The 24,967-nt window shown below is 38.3% G+C and overlaps 1 protein-coding gene across 2 annotated transcripts in view; it reads right to left on the bottom strand.

The window, feature by feature from the left end:
* radil2b (Ras association and DIL domains 2b) overlaps positions 1–22,996 on the bottom strand; it is a 53,672-nt gene extending 30,676 nt beyond the window's left edge. Inside the window, exons 1-8 of one of the 2 annotated variants that reach the window (XM_082152090.1) lie at positions 22,633–22,996; positions 20,093–20,377; positions 12,858–13,090; positions 12,036–12,328; positions 8,258–8,836; positions 5,309–5,346; positions 5,041–5,204; positions 1,852–1,964 (exon numbers count right to left, since the gene is read on the bottom strand). In XM_082152090.1, coding sequence (XP_082008216.1) covers positions 1,852–1,964; positions 5,041–5,204; positions 5,309–5,346; positions 8,258–8,836; positions 12,036–12,328; positions 12,858–13,090; positions 20,093–20,377; positions 22,633–22,751 — 1,824 coding nt within the window. In that variant the 5' untranslated portion in view covers positions 22,752–22,996. The remainder of the gene's footprint in view (positions 1–1,851; positions 1,965–5,040; positions 5,205–5,308; positions 5,347–8,257; positions 8,837–12,035; positions 12,329–12,857; positions 13,091–20,092; positions 20,378–22,632) is intronic. The other variant, XM_082152091.1, reaches the window with a different exon arrangement.
* Between the last annotated feature and the right edge of the window lie 1,971 nt (positions 22,997–24,967).

Here is a 24,967-nt window from a genome sequence, read left to right on the forward strand (position 1 = left end):
CTGAATGAATCAGTGTATTTGAACAAATCTCTTGAATTAATGATTCAATGACTCATAAAGACATCAAATGTTTCATTACTGGATGAATCAGCGTTTTTGAATGAATCTCTTGAATAAATGATTCAATGACTCATAAAGACATCAAATGTTTCATTACTGGATGAATCAGAATCTCCTCGGCTGTGAACCGCTCCTGGCAAATCCGCCGTTATAATAGCAATCCGCCATGGAACAAGCGCGCCTGCTCTTAAAGGGAATGTGAGATGACGCTCTGATTGGTTTATTTCACGTTACGCCCAAACCACACCTATGAGTAATGAAGATACTTAAGACCAACCCATTTTAGATTTGCGTCGGGCGCAAGAGTCATTTATCCCGCCGGTATAATCGCAACAGCGCCCAAGACCCGCCCACAAAGTTACTTGCGTTTTGCGCTTGATACTTGCGTTTCAGATCGTTAAAATAGGGCCCCAAATGTTTCATAACTGGATGAATCAGCATTTTTGAATGAATCTCTTGAATGAATGATTCAATGACATATTTTTTACAGTCACTTGTCGCCACCTACTGGTGTAACTGATATAATCTTTATTTGAAGTGTCAAGTTACTTTCAAAAGTTGATCACTACCATAGACGTCAGTGTTTCTATCTGAACAATAAACTTTTATCCCAGTACTTCTGTGATAATACAGTGAATACAGTGGGGTCTAAAAGTCTGAGACCACTAGTAAAATAGATATGAAGATCTCACAGATTTATGATACACTAGATTCATTCATATCCACAAGCCAAGAAGGTCCATCGAGGTCACATGCGAGCAAGACATCTGGAAGCGTTTGAGATCGATTCTGCGTTCAACCACATTCACAAGGCCAGTGTTTTTCTAGGCCTGCTAACCTGACTTCCTGATAATGAGTTATTCATCACAGACAGCCACACTGAAACAAGCTCACAGCGCTCTTTTGCCTAAAGATAGAGTCTGATTATTGTTCTTATGTACAATCTGTAATACATTGAGTTGATTATATGAAACATAAACGCTTTTGTGGTGTAAAGAAAGATAGTGACCCCATTTCACTGCATTGACATTATTGAAACCTGCATGAAATTACAATTCACCCTATCTATTTTCTAAACGCATATTGTAGATCTTAATGTAAACAATTAATCTGCGCATGTTAAGTGTTTTTATTTTTATTTACCTTATAATATTTAATCAAAATCTGACTCCAGTCGTCTAGTCTGCTAAAAGTTTCCCTGTGGTCAATCATTTTATTCTTTAAAACTCATCTTTGATCACCAAAATAACATATTTAAACGTTTTTTCATCTTCATGCTGTAAAATATCTTGAATGTAACTCGACACCCTTGCCTCATTTAGTATTCGTGGTTCTATGAATATGCAAATAAGCCCCGCCTCCACTCACTCACTCAGCTCAGAGATCCACTGGTTGACGATCACACGTTGATCTGATTGGTTACAAGGTAGTTTGTGACGTCAGAAACACCAGCGATTTCAAAGCGTGTTTTTGAGACTGTCTTTGGTTCACTGCAGTTTTAAGGAGAAAATACTCAGCAATGGTGTCGACTTATGAATTTACACATGGTTTGTCTTAAAGCATATTAAAAACATCACATAGACACATAAACTACATTAAATGCTGGATTTTCACCACAGTGGGACTTTAACATGTTAAATAAAACGGATAGTTCACCCAAAACAACATTGGACCCCATTGACTTTCATTGTATGGACAAAAAAACATTTGCACAAACAGATTTTGAAAAAAATGATTACAGAATGATAATTTTTGGTTGAACTGTCTCTTTAAGTATGAAGATGTCCTGACCTTGGTGAGATAATAGACACACTGCTGGAAGGTGAACATAAGAACCTCCTCCAGAACCGTCATGGCCTCTTCGCTGGCCGACCGCACTGACGAAAGCCGAAGCTCCAGAACCGCTAAAATACAACCAGAGACATGCAAAGCCACTGAATCTGAACCAACACATCACATTATTCTAGTGCTGGCAATCGATTAAAAAAATTAACTCGATTAATCACATATTTTTCTGTGATTAATCGCGATTAATTGCAATTAAAAACACATTTATATGTTTTTAATATATTTTATAATTTAATAATTTCACAGTTAATCTCCAAATTAATGTAGAAACAACATAAACACAGTTTAAAACTTGTTTAATGGGATCTTTTTATGAATGATGGTCAGCAATACTGATATTAATCCAGCTACTGATGTCTCAATGAAAGATTTCCGCCTTTAATTATAGTCTGTTAACATTATTGAAAGCCATCTTTTTTTTTTAAAATACATTTATTAGGCTTCAAAAAATATAACAACTTATAATTTAAGTGAACTTCAAATAATCCTCACATAAATTGAATAAAGTTCAATTAGCTATTACAATACAGAAATTTAATAAAGTTATCAAACAGTCTGAACTGCATAAATTATAAATTAAATATAGATCCTTATTTAAGCTACAAAAGTTCTTTAGTGAAGAGCAGGGAGATTCTTTGTGCTGCATTAGTGGGGAGATGCATTAGTGGCTGCTGTCCCTTTAAGATCCGCTGACAGAGACTCGGATCTCACACGCGTCTCATTCTCTCACAACTCTTTACGTCCATTTAAAGGTACAATATGCAAGAATTTTTGCCGCTAGAGGGCGCTACATTCCAAACAACAACAACGGCGTAGCTTGATGACGATGTGAAGGAGCGTGGAATGATGGGAACTGTCGTTTTAAACTCCACCGTGGATGTAAATCAGTCAGACGGGAATCGAAAAATCATGTTCATGGATGAGGCTAAGTTCTATTTTTATAAATGTTGCGTTTAATGACATGCTTTTTGTGGCGAGGGGGGCGTGGCTCACGCGGTCTGTAACGGGAGAGAGAAGAGACGAGCAAGTAGATCAAGTGCAAAGTATTATTGGCGTGGAGAGCTTATAAGCCGCGCTGGAACGAGAGACTGGAGAGAAAATTGGACGCAGAGAAAGAAAACCGGTGGATCCGAGCTCTCATTTTTGAACTGTTTTGTGCCGTCGCGGTTGCCACGGTGAATGCGCGTTGTGCACGACTTTTGTTTGTTTTGCTTTATTTTAATAAAGTACGAGTCCCAGTCACACCGACCCCTGTCTTCTTCCTTCCTGACTCTTAAACCTCATCACACTTTTATTTCATTAAAATGAATTAACCGCAAGAAAAGTAAGGTTTAATACTTCATAGATGTTACTGTATTTGTTGAATTCATTGTTGTGATAACGCTGCGCAGTTTTACATGTTCTAAACAATTGTTGTAAAAGTACATTCGAACATGCCCACATCATTTGCCAAAATACTGATTAATCTTTAGGTATAACACATGCTATGTTTATTTACATGGCCATAAACACCAGACGTGATAAACAATGTCAATAAACTAAACACAAATCTAAAGCAATAATACTTTCCTTACATAAACATAACTATTACCGAATGCTACATTTGGAAAATATAAAATTAAGCATGCTTTGTCGACAGAACCAGCTGCAATCGGTAAAGAATAATTGTGTACCATAACGACAGCACGAAACAAGCTAAAGTTTGTAGCTTGATAGACGCTACAACTACAACTTCCGCATTTGTCCAGGACTCCACGCAGTACGAGCGGAAACCGAGGGTGACGCGGATATGACGCAATTGACTGGCGACTCCCAGCTCCCCCCTGCTCTAACGCCCCGTTTCCTTGGATAAAATCGCAATTTTCTCACGATTTAAAAATAGTTGGAAACATTTGGGATATTGTAAGTAATCAACTTAACAAAATATATAACACTGGCCTTGAGATTTTGGGATATTTTAATGCAAAATTCTTACATATTGTACCTTTAAGACTTTATTTAACTCATTGAAGACTGAGGATATTCGGCAAAACGGAAATTTGGCATAAATGTGTGTGTTATTGTTCGTTCAAGCGCGAAAGCGAACTGTCTGTGCGCACCCGATACTGACGCGAGTCTTTCTGTGTGTCTTGTGTGTGTGTGTGTGTGTCACATAGGACATTCACAGGCAGCGCGTTCTCTTTTGTCTTGTAGCGCTTTAATGGTTTAGAAGCATTTGCATGAACGAGGGTGATCATATAGCTAATGTAACGCTAGCCAAAGGATGACAGAAAAAATTAACGGATACTGCGTTAATTGCGTCAAATATTTAATTAAAAAATATATTTGGACAAATATTAATGGCATGCGCTTAACGCATTAACGTTGACAGTCGCAGCTCCAGCACTGCTAAAATATTACCAGAGCGATGGAAAGCCACTGAATCTGAACGGACACTAGCGCTGCACGATTAATCGCAATAAAACCGCACGCGTTTTGGCAAAGGCTGTGATTATTTTAGGCGCAGTTTGTCAGTGCAGAACAGCTGATCGGTAGTAAATGCTCCATCTGAACACCAGACTCTCTCTCTCTCTCTCTCTCTCTCTCTCTCTCTCACACACACACACACACACACACACACACACACACACACACACATCCCAGTCTGAACACCAGAGGGCGTCTCACACACACACACACACACACACACACACACACACACACACACACACACACACACACACACACACACACACACACACACACACACACACACACACAAACACAAGCTCATCATCTCACAGGAGGAGGAGCTCAGCTGTCCTTATGAAGAGAGTTTGGAGTAAAAGCGTGTTATTAAATGCTGTCTTTTGTTGAACAAGAGGTTCATAAATGCGTCTCATGTCTGGAAAGATGTTTGACGCGTGTTGCTTTTTCAAATGCTCGTTATAAGCGACTCAAACTCAGTGCTTTCAGAGTGAGCCGCGTTTCCTGAGCCGTACGGCACTGACAAGCTGCACATTACACACAATCAAACTTTGCCATTTCATAATCGCGATAAGCCAAGTGCGATTACATGTAAATTGCGATTAATCGTGCAGCCCTAACACATCACATTATTCACATAAGAGCGCATTTGATTTTGAACTCTACCAATGCAGTCTTCCTCCTCCTCCTCTTCCTCCTGAGAGATCCCGTGCAGAAGACGAGGAAGATCCTGGTGGATGAAGTGAAGGATCTCGATGGAGTTGGCCATCCACAGCACCAGCGGCTCCAGGCCCCGGATCTGCCAGTCTTCCGCTTCTGAGTCACGTCTGCTTGCGTCACAACAGCCAGGAAAATCTGGTTTTAATGTAAGCTGAGATATTGAATTTTAATTCCTCTGGTTATGAATTGATGAGAAACAAGTTCCTGCTCTTACATTTCAGGCTGCAGCGCTGCAAGTTCTTTCGCCTTCTCCTGTATTAAGGTATAAAAGATACACAACACAACAATATTTTATAGCGTGATGAATCTTGCATCTTTGCATCTTTTCATTTACTGACCCCTCTTGTAGCTCAAATCTATTTTTCACAAAACACAAAAGGAGAACATTTGAAGACTTTCAATGCAGTTAAAATGAGGATCAAAGCCTTTATGTTTCATAAAGAATGAAAAAGCACCAGAAAAGTCATTCATTACACTTAGGAATGCACCGATATGAACATTTTGGCCGATACCGATAATTCTTTATATTTGAAAGCCGGTAACCGATTTATTGGCCGATAAATCTTAATCAAACTTTTTTATTTCATTTTTGAGAGCCTGATTACAAAAACAAAAGTCTCATCATGTCCCAAACACACAATTATAATGATGTTCTCATTATAATGTTATGTAGCCGATATGACAGACATGTTGCATTTAAATGTATTTACCTTTTTTGAAGTGATTCCGATCATATTTCAAGCAATTCAGAACCATCATGTTGAACAGTGGCATCTGAAGTGTCTCAGCTGAAGGAGATAATACATTATTTATCGGTTTTAATATATCGGCCAAATTTTCTAATCAGGCCGATAACGATAACGTTAAAAATGATCATATATCAGAAGATACCGATATGGTGGCCGATATATATCATGCATCCCTAATAACACTTGACTCTTATGCTATATTACAAGTACAGTCCTCAAATATAAAGGGATAGTTCACCCAAAAATGGAAATTTTGTCATAATTTATTCTCCCTCATGTCGTTCCAAACCTGAATGACTTTCTTTGTCCCGCTGAACATTAAAGAATATATTTTGAAGAATCTTCAGTTTCGGTTCCCATTGACTTGCATTGTAATTTTTGCCCATACAGTGGAAGTCAATGGGAACCAAAATTCTTTAGTATACCAATATCTTCTTTTGCGTTCCACAAAAGAAAGAAAGGTTTGAAACAGCATGAGGGAAAGTAAATAATGACACAATGAACTATCTCTTTAATAGGCCAGATTTTTCAGTGAATCTTTCTGCATGTTACATCATTACACCAGTAGTCTTTAAGAATCAGTTATTAACTCGACAGATTCGTTCAAAACTTTGATTCAGTCGCGAACAAAACAAAGAGTCATTGAATCATTCACTAAGCCGATTCATTTAACCATCTGATTAATTCAGGATTTAATCATACTAATGTGGGAAAATAATTCATAAAAGTTGTTTGGTCTTGTTTAAAAATAATATAAATGTATGAGGTGGTGAGGGGGGCTTTTTTTTTTTACTCGCACAATATTGGCACAAATTAAAGATGCAGTCCGTAGTTTTTCCTCTTTGTCGCCATCTCTGTTCGAAATCTGCAATTGCAGTTATTCGCGGAATTATCAACTTTACGTGGGTTGTGCCTCGGCACGGCACAGCGCGGATCAATCCAGTGTTTTGAGGAGAACGTGCAGCTGTCAGTTGCCGTCAGTGTGGATCCTGTCATTCGCAATCACAGATTATACTTTTGGAAGTATGACCAACATAAGAATTTTCACCGGAAAATGTTCTGAAAAAGTAAGTAACATCCACTTTTGTTCTGACCAACTAAAGGGAAAAAAGCATTGCAGTAAATCGCGCTGATTAAATCTAACGATCGCTTATCATATCACGTCAAACCGTGCAAATTATACTTTGTTCTCAAATTGTTAATGTTACCAACATCAGCATTGCGTGACTACATTTAATGTCCTTCTGATATTATCCTTGTTTTCGCATGGGCCGTTGCAGTCTCTTTTTTTCTGTAGTCACTCCGAAGTCTTTCATGTTTTACAGCGGGTGAATCTCCAGTTGGTGATCGTCGTTTGAACCTTTCTGGATCCGCCATCAAATTGATGAGTTTAATTATATCCAGTGCTGTGAGAAGAGGCTATAAATCTCCAACATCCTCACACTCATAGCCGACTAGCCGAGACTCTTCTTTATGTGTACAGATGTGACTTTATGTGTACAGATGTGACTTTATGTGGACAGATGTGACGGAATGACGCAAAGACATGCTCGAATTTCCCACGGAAATCCACCAGTACCACAGGGGCCGGTTTCACAAAGCTATTTTAGACCGGTCTATAGTGTTAGACAAGTCTAAAATGTGCTCATAGTCTAGTCTAATGCAAGTTAGACTGTTTCACAAAAATAAAGACTGACTTAATTTAGACCAAAAACATTAGACACCTTACCCCCAGACACCTTACCCCCAGGCTAACTTACCCCCAGGCTAACTTACCCCCAGACACCTTACCCCCAGGCTAACTTACCCCCAGACACCTTACCCCCAGGCTAACTTAGGTCTAAGACTCTGTTACCGTGGCAACCAGCAGTAACAATCAGTCACATTACAAACAGCCAAAAGAAAAGGGAAAATGGCTCATATTTTAACATTTCTTCTTGTTACTATACATTCTCCGCTAAATTTCCCAAGTAAAATGTCCTTGTAACTGTTATACTCCTCCAACACACACATATCTTCCGCTGGGGTAAACTGCACTGAGCGGCTGAATGCACTTACTCGATCCGCCATGTTTTTTGTTTTAAAGTGTCTTATTTTACCCAGAATGCATTGCAGTGTAGTCCTACTTAAGATAGTCAGAGTCTTAAGTGCTTTGTGCAATGGTCTGATTTAGATGTCTATCTGAAGTCTGACTATATACTATATCTGAGCCATAGTCAAAGTCTATCTTTAAAGTTAAAAACATTATTACAAGCTTACCGTTCTGAATCGAGCTGAAGCAAGCATAGAGTTCTGAACACTGGCTGGTTATGTACTTGCTCAAACATTTATTTTGGATCATTTTTAACCCAAAACAGTTACGGAATGCAGCTTTAAGTTAAATGAAGTAAGTTGAAATGACTGAATAGACTGACCCACACGAGCGTCTGAAGCCGATTGGCTGTGTGTAACAGGAGTCTTCGGAGGGCCGGCATTGAGAAGTGATTGACGGATTGCTGGAAACACAAACACAGCAGGAACGCAGCGCTCAGTTTGTGTGCGTCTTTATCCTGATCAACCGTGGAGAAGATCAACTCCAGGACCCGGGATTCATGTTCAACATCATACGCCAGAGCCAGTTCTGCTCCCTCCGGGTCTCTGAAGCCTCGAGGCCTTCTGGATTTCTCCGACAGCACACACACTTGACAGAGAGTCGGGCATTCAGAAGTCGGGTCTTTATACATGAAGAGGTAATGATGTCCGAGGCCGATGACGTCTCCCGAGCGCAGCTCCACCTCGTGACGGACAGCGCATCCATTCCTCTTCACTTCAGCTCCGTCGAGGGGTTTCAGGAGCGTCACGGGTTTCACGCCGAGGCGTCGAACAAGACAGTGACGAGGAAGCAGATCCGGAGCCCAGAGATTCAGGAGTTCTGAGTCGCTCTCGGACTTGGTCTGATCGACGCGCCGTCCGAACACTGAGCTGCTGTTGATCAAGGGATAGATGACGAAATCCTGAGGAGACAAGGAAGTGCATTCCGTAAGGGATAATGTACATCCGGCCGGTTGTTATCTCAGAATAAACCCGATCAGGTGATCAGGATCAGGTCTTCATCAGCCTGCAGGGGTTTATTCTGAGATAACAACCGGCTGGATGTACATTATCCCGCTTATAACACGCCTACTTGCCACATAAGTAAATAATTAGACACACAATATTGATCTGAGTCTAAATTAGGGGTTCAAGCATGAAATGCTGAAACCCTATTGTAATTGTAAGGATTTGTAAAACGCATCGTGCAGGCCAAATCGTAAGGCCTAGAGACTTGAAACCTGGCCAGATGGTAGGCCTCAATTTGGGGACAACCTATCAGAGTATGACCCCGATTGGCCCATAGGTGGCGCTACAGCAACCAATAGTACAAAATCGCTCATAACTCTTAGACCGTTTGTCTTAGAAATGTTCTGCTATGTCGAATTTAGTCCGAAACCTACTTTTGCGAACTAGTCCCTGGTTTTTCGCCCGATCGGAACCAAACCAGTCTAGGACAATTCTCTGGACTCTCTAGATCAATAATTATCTAAAAAAAGTTGAACTTTTGCATTTGGATGGCTGTAACAGGGTCATTTAGAAAAGGGGTGTGGCAAAATACACTCAAAAGCCTATAAATCCTAAAGGAAAACTAAGAACTTCACAAAAATTGAGGAGCATATGCGTCATAACATGGTGAAGAAGCATGCAGAGTTTCATGGAGATCGGACCATAGGTGGCACTATAACTGTCAAAAAGCTTTGAAAACCATATATTTCCTATGTTAAATTGCCTGTATTGGCTGTAAATGGTATTTTCCATCTATGATGTCAGTGGTTAAATGGTTGCCAAATAAAACTTAATGTCTTTTTATGCGTTTGTGCTTAAAGGCCTTAAATGCTTGAACCCCGATAAATGCTGCTTGCAGCTTTAATATTTTATTAGGTCTTTAAACGCAAAGCTTCTGCGGAGAGAGCAGTTGTTCAAACTAGACGGACATTTAAGAGATACGGTATACAGTCATAACACTTATTACACAGCATTTCACCACATAACTAATTATGGATATAAGAGATATTGATTTCAGATTAAACTGTTTTAAAATCGTACCAGTTTGTATCTCATAATCCAACAGTGTACAAAACAATAGCCACAAAATGGCCGCCGCTGCATTTGTATGAAACGAGAGAGAGTCCTTGATACTGGATGGCATTATTAAATAACTCTACACAAAATATTGATTTGACTGAGTTTTAATATTTTATTTGCTCACCAAATGCAAAACTTCCACGAGGAAAAACTGTTCCTAGCGAGTGTATAGCGCCGCTGACTTCAGTGACCCGGATGAGCCTGTGTTTCTGTGGTTGTTATCGGCGGATAATCTACCACTGGATGAAGCCATTGACCAATCAGAATCAAGTATTCCACAGAGCCGTGTAATAAATATTCTTAATATGTCAACATGTTGTCATTTACGCCAAATGTGCTTTTTTAAATACAGATACATTTTAAGATTATAAGTGCACTTTCAATACAAGTAAGAGAATGCGTGTAAAGAGAGTTTCCTACAGTTGAAAAGGTCATTTAAGGTCAAATATAAAACTTAACTGGTTTTAGTGAAGTCAAAAATATTACTTTTAGATGGTTTGACAAGTGTGTGTGTGTGTGTGTGTGTGTGTGTGTGTGTGTGTGTGTGTGTGTGTGTGTGTGTGTGTGTGAAAGTGTGTGTGTGTGTGTGTGTGTGTGTGTGTGTGTGTGTGTGTGTGTGTGTGTGTGTGTGTGTGTGTGTGAAAGTGAGCGTGCGTGTGTGTGTGTGTGTGTGTGTGTGTATGAAAGTGTGTGTGCGAGTGAGCGTGTGTGTGTGTGTGCATACGTGAGAGATAGGGAGAGTATGTGAGTGAACGTGTGTGTGAGTGAACGTGTGTGTGTGTGTGTGTGTTTAAGAGTGTGTGTGTGTGTGTGTGTGTGTGAGCTTGTGAGTGTGTGTGTGAGAGAGAGAGTGTGTGTGTGTGTGTGTGTGTGTGTGTGTGAGAGAGTGTGTGTGTGTGTGTGTGTGTGTGTGTGTGTGTGTGTGTGTGTGTGTGTGAGCGTGTGAGAGAGAGAGAGAGAGAGTGTGTGTGTGTGTGTATGTGCGAGTGTGTGTGCATGTATTTGTTTGATCATTTACAGCCGATCATCACTCTGTATACACAGATAATCTGTCAGGAAATGTGTTCAGTCTCTGGACGCATCACTTCCTGTCCAACACTGGGCCTGTTTTTACATACGTGGTCATTTCTCATGGTTTGGCACATTCTGTTATTTTCCAGTGGAATCGAAGGGATATGGGATCATTTTTTTCCGCAGTGCTTTGACGTCACCTGTGTTGTATTATGTACAGTTTAAAGGGAGTGTATCATTGTGATTGTAAGATTGTAAAATCTGATCAGTGACTGAATTATGATCCTAAAACAAAACAAAAAGAGTGAAAATCCCTATAATTCTGTAGTTCAACAGCACAGATGAATATCTAACAGCATCAAACATCAAACTGAAGTTCAGTTTGCTACAGAAGTTAAAATTATGGTGCAAGAGAATAAAATCGTCACTTCCTGGGAAACTGGTGCAAAATATGAGTAATAAAACACAATAAACGCTGTCGTGTTCTCTAGCGTTCGGATGCTGGTGTTCGGGAACACACTCGTGTGAGACGCTTCTGGAGGGAATTAAACCAAATCATTCTGATCACACACTTCGACTCCGGCGTTTCAGAAACACCAAACCAACATTAGAGACGCTGCGACGCCATTGGTCCACTGCTTTACTCCAGTTATCCAATCACAGCCTCCGCTGAGGGTTTTGTTGCTCATCAAGGGATTTATTCAGTAAACGTGTGTTTCTGTCGTAGTTTATGTGCATGTCTTCTTAATTGTAAACATTAGCGTTTGGGGGAAAATTCAATTCACGTATGATTTTAATTGATTCACAACTTTCAAATATCAATTATTGAGAGAGTTAAAGCTACACTATGGAACTTTTTTGTTCTAAATAAAAAAAAATGAAACATACATTTAATAAGGTTAGAAAAAAATCAAAGTAGATGGATGTAAAGCTACAGCTACTGATAAAACTCCAGAAAAAGTGTATGTTGGGCTGGAAGAAGGAACGAGGAAGTGCGAGGGATATAGTGTGTGTCTGTCCTACCTGTGTGTAACTGAAGCCCTGCAGAAGCAGAAAGTAGGGAAAATCCAGAGGCGGATGAATGGAAAACTGTGTGTCGTTGTCATCGCTGCTCTCCGTCTCCTCGCGCTCACTGGCGGGACACTGTGTGTGTTTGTAGACCTCGGTCTCTGGATCCTCCGTGTGGTTTTTGTGAGCCTCAACTCTCAGGTTCGTCTCGCTGAGACTCTTAAACATATTGTGTTTTCCATCGTCCAGCCGGACCGATTTCCCACGAGAGCGAGTCTTCTGCAGCTTCCGTGCCTGTGCGTTTATGCCTGGAGAATGAGATATTGAACGTTTTATATAATATTAAAGTGGTGAAAATCCAGCTTTTAATGTTGTTTATGTGTCTATGTGGTGTTTTTAATCTGCTTTAACTCAAACCATGTGTAAATTCATAAGTCGACACCATTGCTGAGTATTTCCTCCTTAAAACTGCAGTGAACCAAAGACAGTCTCAAACACACGCTTTGAAATCGCTGGTGTTTCTGACGTTTGAAATATGTCATTTTGGTGATCTAAGATGAGTACCGGATAAAATGATTGCCTACAGGGGAACTTTAAACATCAAGAAAATGTTCTAAGTGGATATAACAGTTCTCAACCAGGGGGCCTCATCAAACTTAATACATTTTCACCACAAGGTGGCGCTATCCCAAAACTCTCTGAGTACCTTCAAGGCATCATGCCGAAGACACGCACCAATTTTCATACCAATACACCAATGCATTCGTAAAATATAGCCCTTTAGTGGCCCAAAACACCAAACATCTTCAGTGCAGAGGTGATTATAGTGAGGTTTACCAGCGGTCACCGTGTCTTTGTCTTTAGAGTTGTTTTCTTCCACTGTGGCCTTGCGCTGGATCTCAAATCGGCGAGCAAAACCTTCTCTGGGCTTCCAGAGCGACTGCAGCAAGAGCGGCTTCTCATCGTCTCCAACCACACGAACACATTCAGTCCTCCAGCGCTGGTTTTCCACGCAGCCGATCACGTCACACAACACATAGTCATCAGATTCTTCTTTGCTCAGGGAGTATCTGCAATAATACAAACAGCAGAACAGCTGATAGGATATATGCATACACTACTGTTGGTGTTCATACTTGTTGAATAAAAGTATTAATCTCGTTCAAAAAACAAACAGACATTAAGATCTTGGAAAAACACAGGCACTTTCACACACACACATTCTAGTTGTAGAATTAGGAAAGAACAGAGGAGTTTCTGTGCTGACGCAGCTTTCTATCCAAATTGGCTTGCGTTCACCAAAGAATTAATGTCGCCTTGAATTTCCAACTTCTCCAAACCAATCGAGACTTTTGGTATGAAACCTTCACATGCAGTTTGAAATTTAACCAATGTGCACAAAGGCTATTTTCCAAAAACCTTCAGAAAACCATCTGGTGGTTTTGTTCATAACAGCAACAGCATTATAAATTTAAAGTCACCATGAAATCAAAATAGGCAATTCTTTTTTTTTTTATGTAATTTTGCAGAATGATTCATCAGTGCACATCATTATTGTTTTAATAATGTTGAATCAGCATAAGTTCCTCTTGCAGCATCTCTTCTCTTCTCTGATGATGTGGGCGGGGCAACCTGTCACTCACATGAGATCAGCCAATAGCAAACCACAACCATCCAATCAATTCCCCACAGACACAATCAAGCCCCGCCCACATTTGTTCTGGTTCCAGAAGCGTTTCACTCGATATACGACACAATAGAGAGTAAAAGATCAGGGCTACTTCATGACGACTTTAATATTATCCGTTATTCATATTTGACAATATATGTCAAGTCACCTTTATTTCTATAGTGCTTTAAACAATAGAAATTGTTTTAAAGCATCTTCACTGTAACAAACAGAAATCAAATATAAGACAGCTCTACAGAAGACTGTAGTCTTCTTTACTTTACTTTCATCCAATAGTGTCAGTGCAATAATACTGCTGAATAATTTACTTAGTCTTTTAGCAACACAGTGTCAGCCCAGATCCGGCCCACATCTGGTATGCATGGAATCCACACACTCTAAAAAATGTGATTTCTCTTGTGTTATTTTTTCTACCCAAATCCTGGGTTGAGCCTTTTGGGTAAATTTTTTAGGTTATTTTTTCAGTGTTTGGCTAGTTTTTGTGTTACCCAGATCCTGGGTCAGACGTAACAACCCAGTGTTTGGGTAGTTTTTGTGTTACCCAGATCCTGGGTCAGACGTAACAACCCAGTGTTTGAGTAGTTTTTGTGTTACCCAGATCCTGGGTCAGACGTAACAACTCAGTGTTTGAGTAGTTTTCGTGTTACCCAGATCCTGGGTCAGACGTAACAACCCAGTGTTTGAGTAGTTTTTGTGTTACCCAGATCCTGGGTCAGACGTAACAACTCAGTGTTTGAGTAGTTTTCGTGTTACCCAGATCCTGGGTCAGACGTAACAACCCAGTGTTTGAGTAGTTTTCGTGTTACCCAGATCCTGGGTCAGACGTAACAACCCAGTGTTTGAGTAGTTTTCGTGTTACCCAGATCCTGGGTCAGACGTAACAACCCAGTGTTTGGGTAGTTTTCGTGTAACCCAGATCCTGGATCAGACTTAACAACCCAGTGTTTGGGTAGTTTTCGTGTAACCCAGATCCTGGGTCAGATATAACAACCCAGGGGTTGAGTTATTTATCGCAGGCTTTGGTCTTTTCGTGCGATGGAAACGCCTGATGCCTTGAATGAAATTTTATGACTTTATTTAAAAAACATACAGAATACAGTATAAATGCTTATAAAGTTAAAATATGTTCTCAGAACTGTACACTGATTGTTTATGGACAGGTTATGGAGTAACAGCATATTTCGGCTACGAGTGAAACGCAAGGCGGCGTCTGAAGTTAGAAGTTCATGAACACGACACAAGCTCCGGCACGAGATCCAACGCTGTCACGGTGTAAACGTGACAAAAATGTTTCATTTTTACTTCTAATATTTGTTAAACGAGCTTAAATGTATGCAATAATAATTCAAAACTATATAAAATATACTGTAAAATATGATAAAAAAATAAAGGAATGATCATGCAAACCAGTGTTTGTGTGCAGTATTTTTTTGTTTGTTTTCTTTTGTTTAGAGGATTTAAGTTAGTTAATCTGTAAACATGAATTCATGTATGAAGTAAAAAATAAAGAAAAAAGCTAATATTATAGTAAAAATGAATCAACCCAGTATGCTGGGTTAAATAAAAAACTCATTTTACTGGGTAAATTTAACCCAACATGTGTCCTGTCTTATATTTTCAATATTGGGTTGTTTTTAACCCAGGGTTTTTTAGAGTGTGTGTGGCCCGGATCTGGACCGACACTGTGTTGCTGTCTGGGTTCTAACCAAAAGTAGTAACCAAAAGTCCAAATCATAGTCTCTGCTGCACCAATTTAACTGATATAAATACTAGTGTAGAACATTGCATAGAAACCGTGTCTATTCCTCGTTTAGTGAGATCAAATAATAAATCTACTGCAGGATCTAGGAAAAATCTAATTGTTATTAAAACAGAAAATGTTGCTATTAGTAAACAAAAACTATTTCTAAAGCTAGGTCTTCTAAACATTAGATCACTCACACCTAAGGCAGTTATTGTAAATGGTTGTGGGTTCGATCCCAGGGGATTGCACATGCCTATGTATAAATGTATAGGATAACGCAATGTAAGTCGCTTTGGATAAAAGCGTCTGCCAAATGCATAAATGTAAATGTAATAGCTTCGATGTACTTTGCCTTACTGAAACCTGGCTTAAACCAAATGATTATTTCGGTATTAATGAGTCTACTCCATCTGGATACTGTTATAAACATGAGCCCCGTCTGATTGGTCGTGGCGGCGGTGTTGCAACCATTTATAGAGATATTCTCAATGTTACTCAGAAAACGGGTTATACGTTTATTTCATTTGAAGTACTTGTACTAAATGTTACGCTCTTAGATGTTAGAAAAACATCACTATTATCTCTAGCCTTGGTTACCGTATATAGACCACCAGGGCCTTACGCTGATTTCCTAAAAGAGTTTGCAGATTTTCTCTCAGACCTATTAGTCAATGTCGATAAAGCATTAATTGTTGGAGATTTTAACATACACGTAGATAATCCAAATGATGCGTTAGGATCTGCGTTTACAGATTTATTAAATTCATTTGGGGTCAAGCAAAACGTCACCGGACCAACACATCGTCTAAATCATACACTCGATTTAATTATATCACATGGAACCGATCCAACCGATATAGATATCATTCCACAAGGTGATGATGTCACTGATCACTACATGGTAACTTGCATATTACGTACTGCTGTAATATGTCATGCGGCGTCGCGTTATCAACCAGGCAGAACAATCCTCCCATCCACCATAGATAATTTCTCAAATTGCTTATCTAATCTGTCTCGGCTGCTGCCTGAACCCAAACAAACAGATGAACTAGAAGAACTAACTAGCACTATGAGCACCATTCTCTCTAGAACATTGGATGTGGTTGCACCTATTAAATTAAAAAAGGTCAGAGAGAAAAATAAAGCACCATGGTACAATAATACTACGCATGTTTTAAAGAAAGAAACCCGTATTTTAGAGCGCAAATGGAAACAAACTAATTTAGAGGTCTTTAGAATCGCGTGGAAAGACAGTATGTCACGTTATAAAAAGGCCCTAAAAGCGGCCAGGGCTGAGCACCTCCGCAAACTAATAGAAAACAACCAAAACAATCCAAGGTTTTTATTTAACACCGTGGCTAGACTAACAAATAAACAGACGTCACCCGAACAAAATATCCCGTTACAGTTCAGTAGTAATGATTTCATGAACTTCTTCACTGAGAAAATAGAAAGCATCAGAACCACAATTGTAAACGTTCAATCTTCAATTGCGCCTTATAATTCAGCTTCAATTATCACCCCGCAAGAACAATTACAGTGCTTTACAACTATAGAACAAAAAGAGTTAAATAAACTTATCACTACATCTAAAACAACAACATGTTTATTAGATCCTATACCAACTAAACTACTGAAAGAAGTGTTACCTGTAGTGGAAGAGCCTCTCCTCAATATTATTAACTCGTCTTTATCTTTAGGTCATGTTCCAAGAACATTTAAACTGGCAGTTATAAAACCTCTCATTAAGAAACCACAATTAGATCATAATAATCTAGCAAATTATAGACCCATTTCAAATCTTCCATTTATGTCTAAAATATTAGAAAAAGTGGTGTCCGCTCAACTGGGCTCTTTCTTGCAACAAAATGATATCTATGAAAAGTTTCAGTCTGGATTCAGACCGCATCATAGCACTGAAACTGCGCTCGTTAAAATCACAAATGATTTACTTTTAGCTTCTGACCAAGGCTGTATCTCAATACTAGTTTTACTTGATCTTAGTGCTGCGTTCGATACTATAGATCACACAATACTCTTAGATCGACTACAAAATTATACTGGTGTTCAAGGACAAGCACTAAGCTGGTTCAAATCATACCTATCTGACCGCTACCATTTTGTCTATTTAAATGGAGAAAAATCGATCATAACTCCAGTAAACTATGGAGTGCCGCAGGGATCTGTGTTGGGCCCTCTGTTATTTTCAATATATATGATGCCACTTGGAAATATTATAAGGAAACATGGAATTAGTTTCCATTGTTATGCTGATGACACTCAAATATATATTTCATCACGGCCGGATGAAAACGCAAAATTTTCCAAATTGACAGAGTGTGTTAAAGATATAAAAGATTGGATGACGCGTAATTTTCTTTTATTAAATCCAGACAAGACAGAGGTAATACTTATCGGTTCAAAAAACCGCCCACAAAACCTCACACAATACAACTTTAAAGGTGCTCTAAGCGATCCCGGGAGTCGTAACTTCTTGTTGACATTCGAATTGTTGTCAAACAAAACGGAGGCTAGCTAGACCCTCCCTCCTCCTCATCCCGTCTCCTCCCTCCTCCCCTCCCTTCCGGCATAAAGGAAAGTCAAAATAGTCTCTACAAACAAAGTTAAGTTTTACTGATACTTCATTCAATGTGTAATGTCGCCAAGTTAGATAAATGCTTTTATATATTGCAGAACAGAATGCAGAAAAAGAGAAACATTATCTTAATCGTTTCGCCACCTGAGGTTATAACAATAGCTCCCATAAAAGGACGCAATAATAGCAAGATAACGTTAGCTTCGCGTTTCCCAGTGAGCATAAACAACGGCGGCGTCGTAAACAAATTTAGTCAAAGTTGTCAACAGCCTATAAATGAACAATCAAATTCATAACAAACAGTGGGTGAAAACAATCATTCACACAAATTGTCGCCCTACTGTGAATTTGCTTGATCGTTTACAATAGAGATTGATCGCTAGCTGAAACATATATGTTGTATTCACCAAAGTTAACGCTGACTGCATAGTTCTAGCTAATTACATCCTTGTGTTGGTTTGGCGAACATGAACGTCAGTTTAGAAAGAAAAATGGATTTACCTGTTCTGCAAAAACAGAGCAACTAGCCTATGTCGGATTGGAAGCCCTTCTGCCGGCGGAGTTCTCGCCACCTTTCGAAGGTTTTTCCGATGTAAATTCGGGACTTCACGCGTTCCTTATCCTTGTCCCTCTTCTTTGCAATTTGTTCATCGAAACGTTGTCTCTTTGGTCGTGTGTCGGCCATAGTTCAAACTTTCCTCTTCATGCTTCTCTCTCGTCTCTCCTCCACACCCCCTTCATGTGCACGCGCACTAACCCCCCAAACCCCACCCTCCAATGCTTCTTGTCGGTGATTGGCTGGAGCACTGTTTGTTGTGTTTCGTGGTGCGGGTGAGCCCAGTTTGTTTTTGTTGCCGTTTGTGGAGCCTGTGGTGTCTACAGAGACCGCGTTTTTTTACAGTGTGTTCAGGGGACAGGCAGCTAGCGGATAGTGAGGAGATGTTTGCTGTATGTGACAAAAAATGTTTGGGCCTAAAAAACGCGTCGCATCACTTAGAGCACCTTTAACATCATAGGATGTCCTGTTACTTTATCCTCTACAGTAAAAGACCTGGGTGTTCTACTTGATTGCAACCTGTCTTTTGAAAATCATATTTCATATGTTACAAAAACAGCCTTTTTCCACCTTAGAAACATTGCTAAGCTACGTAATATGCTATCAGTTTCTGATGCAGAAAAGTTAGTTCATGCATTCATGACCTCGAGACTGGATTACTGTAATGCTTTATTAGCTGGTTGTCCTGCATCCTCAATAAACAAGCTACAGTTAGTCCAAAATGCCGCCGCTAGAGTTCTTACGAGATCAAGAAAATATGATCATATAACACCGATTTTATCATCACTGCATTGGTTACCTATAAAGTTCCGTATTAATTATAAGGTATTGCTACTGACTTATAAAGCCCTAAATGGCTTAGCTCCAGTCTATTTAACGGATCTTCTATCGCCCTATAATCCATCGCGCTCTTTAAGATCACTAAATTCAAGGCTTTTGGTCATACCTAGGATATCTAGAACCACCAAAGGAGGGAGAGCGTTTTCACATTTGGCTCCAAAACTCTGGAATAGTCTTCCTGATACTGTTCGTTGCTCAGACTCGCTCTCCCAGTTTAAAACTAGATTAAAGTCGCATTTCTTCAGCCAGGCATTCATATAATCCTACAGTTCAAACTACAATCCGGCCTCTAGCTCATAAATGCCAGAGGAGAACTGGCCCCCGACTGAGCCTGGGTTCTCCCAAGGTTTTTTTTCTCCATTAGGTCACCTGATGGAGTTTTAGGACACCATTAGGTCACTTGATGGAGTTTTTCGGTTCCTTGCCACTGTTGCCTTTGGCTTGCTCAGTTGGGGATATTTTGGGAATATTTAATTTAATTTTATGAATCAATAAATTCCTCTTGAAACAAACTTTGTTGTATTATTTTAATTTAATACTGTGAAGCTGCTTTGATACAATCTGTATTGTGAAAAGCGCTATACAAATAAACTTGACTTGACTTGACTTGACTTCTGACTGCTGTATAATGTTGACCACTCACCTGGCGAGAGCCTCTTTGACCAGCTCTTTGGCACTGGAGTGTGTCGTGGCCAGAACGCTCTTGTAATTCGCTCCTTCGCAAATCTCAGTGCCAAAGATCTTCAGGATGCCTGGAGCCGAGACCTGATTGGACAGTTCTGAGGGGTCGTCCGTCACCTCAGCCGAGTCTCTCCGAGGGCCGCGGCCGAACACAGCCGACAGACGCTGACGTCGGATCTTATTCTTGGCCGGTTGCCGGATCCCGACGCTCTCCGTGGATCTGCCCGTGCCGCTGGATGAGCTCGACCTGGAGGAGGGAAGCAAACGGATCAAAAGTGCATCTATACATCAGTGCACTTTAATGATGGACAGATGCACTTTTATGATGGATAGATGCACTTTTATGATGGACAGATGCACTTTTATGATGGACAGATGCACTTTTATGATGGACAGATGCACTTTAATGATGGATAGATGCTCTTTTATGATGGACAGATGCACTTTAATGATGGATAGATGCACTTTTATGATGGATAGATGCACTTTTATGATGGACAGATGCACTTTAATGATGGATAGATGCACTTTTATGATGGACAGATGAACTTTTATGATGGACAGATGCACTTTTATGATGGACAGATGCACTTTTATGATGATAGATGCACTTTAATGATGGATAGATGCACTTTTATGATGGATAGATGCACTTTAATGATGGATAGATGCACTTTTATGATGGACAGATGAACTTTTATGATGGACAGATGCACTTTTATGATGGATAGATGCACGTTTATGATGGATAGATGCACTTTAATGATGGATAGATGCACTTTTATGATGGACAGATGCACTTTTATGATGGATAGATGCACTTTTATGATGGATAGATGCACTTTTATGATGGATAGATGCACTTTTATGATGGACAGATGCACTTTTATGATGGATAGATGCACTTTTATGATGGATAGATGCACTTTTATGATGGATAGATGCACTTTTATGATGGATAGATGATGGACAGATGCACTTTTATGATGGACAGATGCACTTTTATGATGGACAGATGCACTTTTATGATGGACAGATGCACTTTTATGATGGATAGATGCACTTTTATGATGGATAGATGCACTTTTATGATGGATAGATGATGGACAGATGCACTTTTATGATGGATAGATGCACTTTTATGATGGATAGATGATGGACAGATGCACTTTTATGATGGATAGATGCACTTTTATGGACTTCAAAACAGAAACAGCCATTCACTGCCATTATAAATCTTTGAAGAGCCAGGACATTTTTTAATATTACTCTGATTGTATTCATCTGATATACACCTAGGATGACTTGAGGGTGAGTAAATCATGGGGTATTTTTCATTTTTGGGTGAACTCTTTTAATCTGGCTGTCCATCACGGCAATGTGCAAATGCGTAGTTCCTCTAAATACCTTTATAATACTTTGAGGATTTTGTCTAAATCCTGTATTTCAGTAACAGTGGCACAAAAGCTCCTTTTCATTGCGTCAGTATTAAATGTGTGTTTCTTCATCTTTTGGGCCACAAATAAAATCTCTAACCTCACTATTTTTTATTTGTTCCAAGGGAATAGTTGGTATTATGGTGCTATTATAATTGATTGTTCGGATTAAGCTTTGTAATATTATTGTGGGATGCTTGGAAATTTATCAAGGAATTATGTAGTATAATTCTGTTCAATTTATTCATATTTATGGATTTATGTATGATACCAGACACATTTGTGCTCTATGACAAACAGAATAACTAACTTAAAACATACTTTTCACATGATCACTTGTTTAATAACAATGTCCAACAGTGTTTGAAGAACAAATCATGAGAAACCCTTTCCACTACAGTGTCATTTCCATGTGTAATATGATGTGGTGGAAATAACATTTTAAACAACTTGACTAGAAATGATGCACAATAAAATATACTCATGTATTAAACAACTAATACTTACACTTAGTTTATTGTGGTGGAAATGAATCCGCAACTGTGGGGCGGTTGTGATTTGTGTAATATTCATAATCATATAAATAATTTGAACACAATAAATGATTCATGTTTATTTCGCACTTTGTTTAGAGCATAGCTTTTTAACATATAAGAAACTTTTATTTTATTTTCATTTTAAATATTGAAAGTCTGGTACTGGAGCAAGTGTAAAACTCATAAAAGGCATTTTTTAAATAATCAGAAGTAAGGTATCAAATGTTTAAACACGTGTTTGACCTTCATATGAAAAAAAGTTTGTAAGACCTAAAATCACACTCTAAAGAAAACGCTGGGTCGTTTTAACCCAATTTTGGGTCAAATATGGAAAAACCCAAAACGTTGGGTTAAAAATGTGTAATAGAAAAAAAATAACCTAACGGCTGGGTTAGTCCATATTTGACCCAAAATTGGGTTAAAACGACCCAGCATTTTTAGAGTATTGCTTTGCATTTTATTATATAATATCAAAGGGATAGTTTATGAATGACAAATCAGTCCTTTAATAACTTTATAAGTGAACTCACTGGACGGATCCATTGCTGTGTTTCCTCCCGACCCGTGAGAGTCTCCTACGGGACGCGCTGGCCGGTAAACCCGGTAAATCCGGTAATCTTCGCTCGTGCCCGATCATCGTTCCCGTCATCAGCTGTCGTCTAGTTAACGGGTCCGTTATAATGACGCTCCCGTCCGAGCTGCGCGCGCATCACATGAACCGGCCAACACTATTCCAGAGGAGATATGAACTCTCTCTTCTCTCTTCAGATCAACACTGAGAGAGTTTCTGCTCTGCGTGTCTATAGTTCTGATCATCTGTCTACGTAGGCAGCACTTGTGGGCATCACGGGCGCGTTCCCGGGGAGAAATGCTGCGCGCGCCTGTGATGCCCACACTCATGATGGTAAGCGTTTTAGTGTGTATAGAGACACTACAGGCTGACTGGCCGGAATGTGCTGATGATGATGGACGGCATGTACAAGTTTATGATTGATTTCAGAAAAAAAAAGAGGAAAAAAAAGTCTCTTTTCTATCATTAAGTTGGTTTGAAAAAGCTTTTTATTCTTCTGAGATTTCTCAATTCTACTCTTCTTAGGCTCAAGCTAGTTGAAGCTACATCCTCCAAACTCAGACAAGATCTTCAGACTGTTCCGATTTAGTTTGCTTTATCTTTTCTGACTGATACAACTCACTGTTTTTTCTAAAAATGACCATCAAAACTCGGAAAATCCCATAGACTTTCATTGACGTAATTTTCAGATGAGCCAAGAGACTGTTCAAACTCTATTGGAGTCTATGTAGGCTACTATTTCTAAGACATTGGGACTAATTTTTAAGCGTCCATTCTATCTATCTATCTATCTATCTATCTATCTATCTATCTATCTATCTATCTATCTATCTATCTATCTATCTATCTATCTATCTATCTATCTATCTATCTATCTATCTATCTATCTATCTATCTATCTATCTATCTATCTATCTATCTTCCCTTTCCATCCATCCATCTACCGTTTTTGAAGTGTGCGCATGCGCGTAAATGCGTTAGGGAACCCCGGCGTACCTATTACGTAGGAGAAATCCCGCGAAGACTCAAACAAAACAAAACGACAGGGAACTAAAAAAACATTGAAGTCCTCATATCGTTACAAGCAGCAAGAAAACTGCGGACTGAGAGTAAGTTTATACCAAACACGGCAGATTAACTTGGTTAACAATGAACAGCTTTCTGTTGTTTGTGTAAAGTAACTATAGTAAGTAGCCTATACTTATATTAAATACATGAATTGCTATCTCGAATTAATCATATATTGGTAAATTAACGTCGTTCAAACGACAGAGGTGCGACCATATCTATGGGTGCGAGTCGACCATGTTATTATGAAAGTCGTTACTAGTTTGCGAGTTAATCGCATTATGGTGGTTAAGCAGTGAGTGGACACGGGCGCGATCTAGTGGTCAAACACTTCGGTTTGTGTCGCATTTTTATTTATCAATAATAATTTTAATCTTATTTTTATTTATGTTTTTAGTTTAATTAGATTATATTTATTTAAATACAAATGTATTTATTTTAATCAGTTTATTTGATTATGTTATTAATTAATTAATTAATTTTTATTTTATTCAAATTTATTTATTTTGTTAGTTTAATCTTATTTTTATTTATGTTTTTAGTTTAACAAATGTATTCAATTTATTTAAATACACATTTATTCGTTTTATCATTTTATTTTAATTGAATGTATTAATTTATTATTTTATTAATTTTCATTTATTTTTATTTAAATAATTGCATTTATTTATTTATGATTTGTTTTTAGTTTAATTAGATTTATTTATTTAAATACAATTTTATTTATTTTAATCAATTTAATTTAATACAATGTATTGATTTATTATTATAATTTTTTTTATTATTTCACATTTATTTATTTTGTTCATTTAATTTTGTTTTTATTTAATTTATGCTTTTAGTTTAATCACCTTTTTTTTAAATACAATTTTATTTATTTTAATCAATTTAATTTATTACAATGTATTGATTTTAATTTTTTTATATATTTTTTTATTATTTCACATTTATTTATTTTGTTAGTTTAATCTTATTTTTATTTAATTTAACTTATGTTTTTAGTTTAATCACCTTTATTTTATTCATTTAAATAAAATTGTATTTATTTATTTTAATCAATTCAATTTAATACAATGTATTGATTTTTTTATTTTTATTATTTCACATTTATTTATTTTGTTAGTTTAATCTTATTTTGATTTAATTTATGTTTTTAGTTTAATCACCTTTGTTTTATTTATTTAAATACAATTTTATTTATTTATTTGAATCAATTTACTTTAATA

Source organism: Leuciscus leuciscus (assembly GCF_965113295.1).
Source record: "Leuciscus leuciscus genome assembly, chromosome: 21".
Classification (NCBI taxonomy): domain Eukaryota; kingdom Metazoa; phylum Chordata; class Actinopteri; order Cypriniformes; family Leuciscidae; genus Leuciscus; species Leuciscus leuciscus.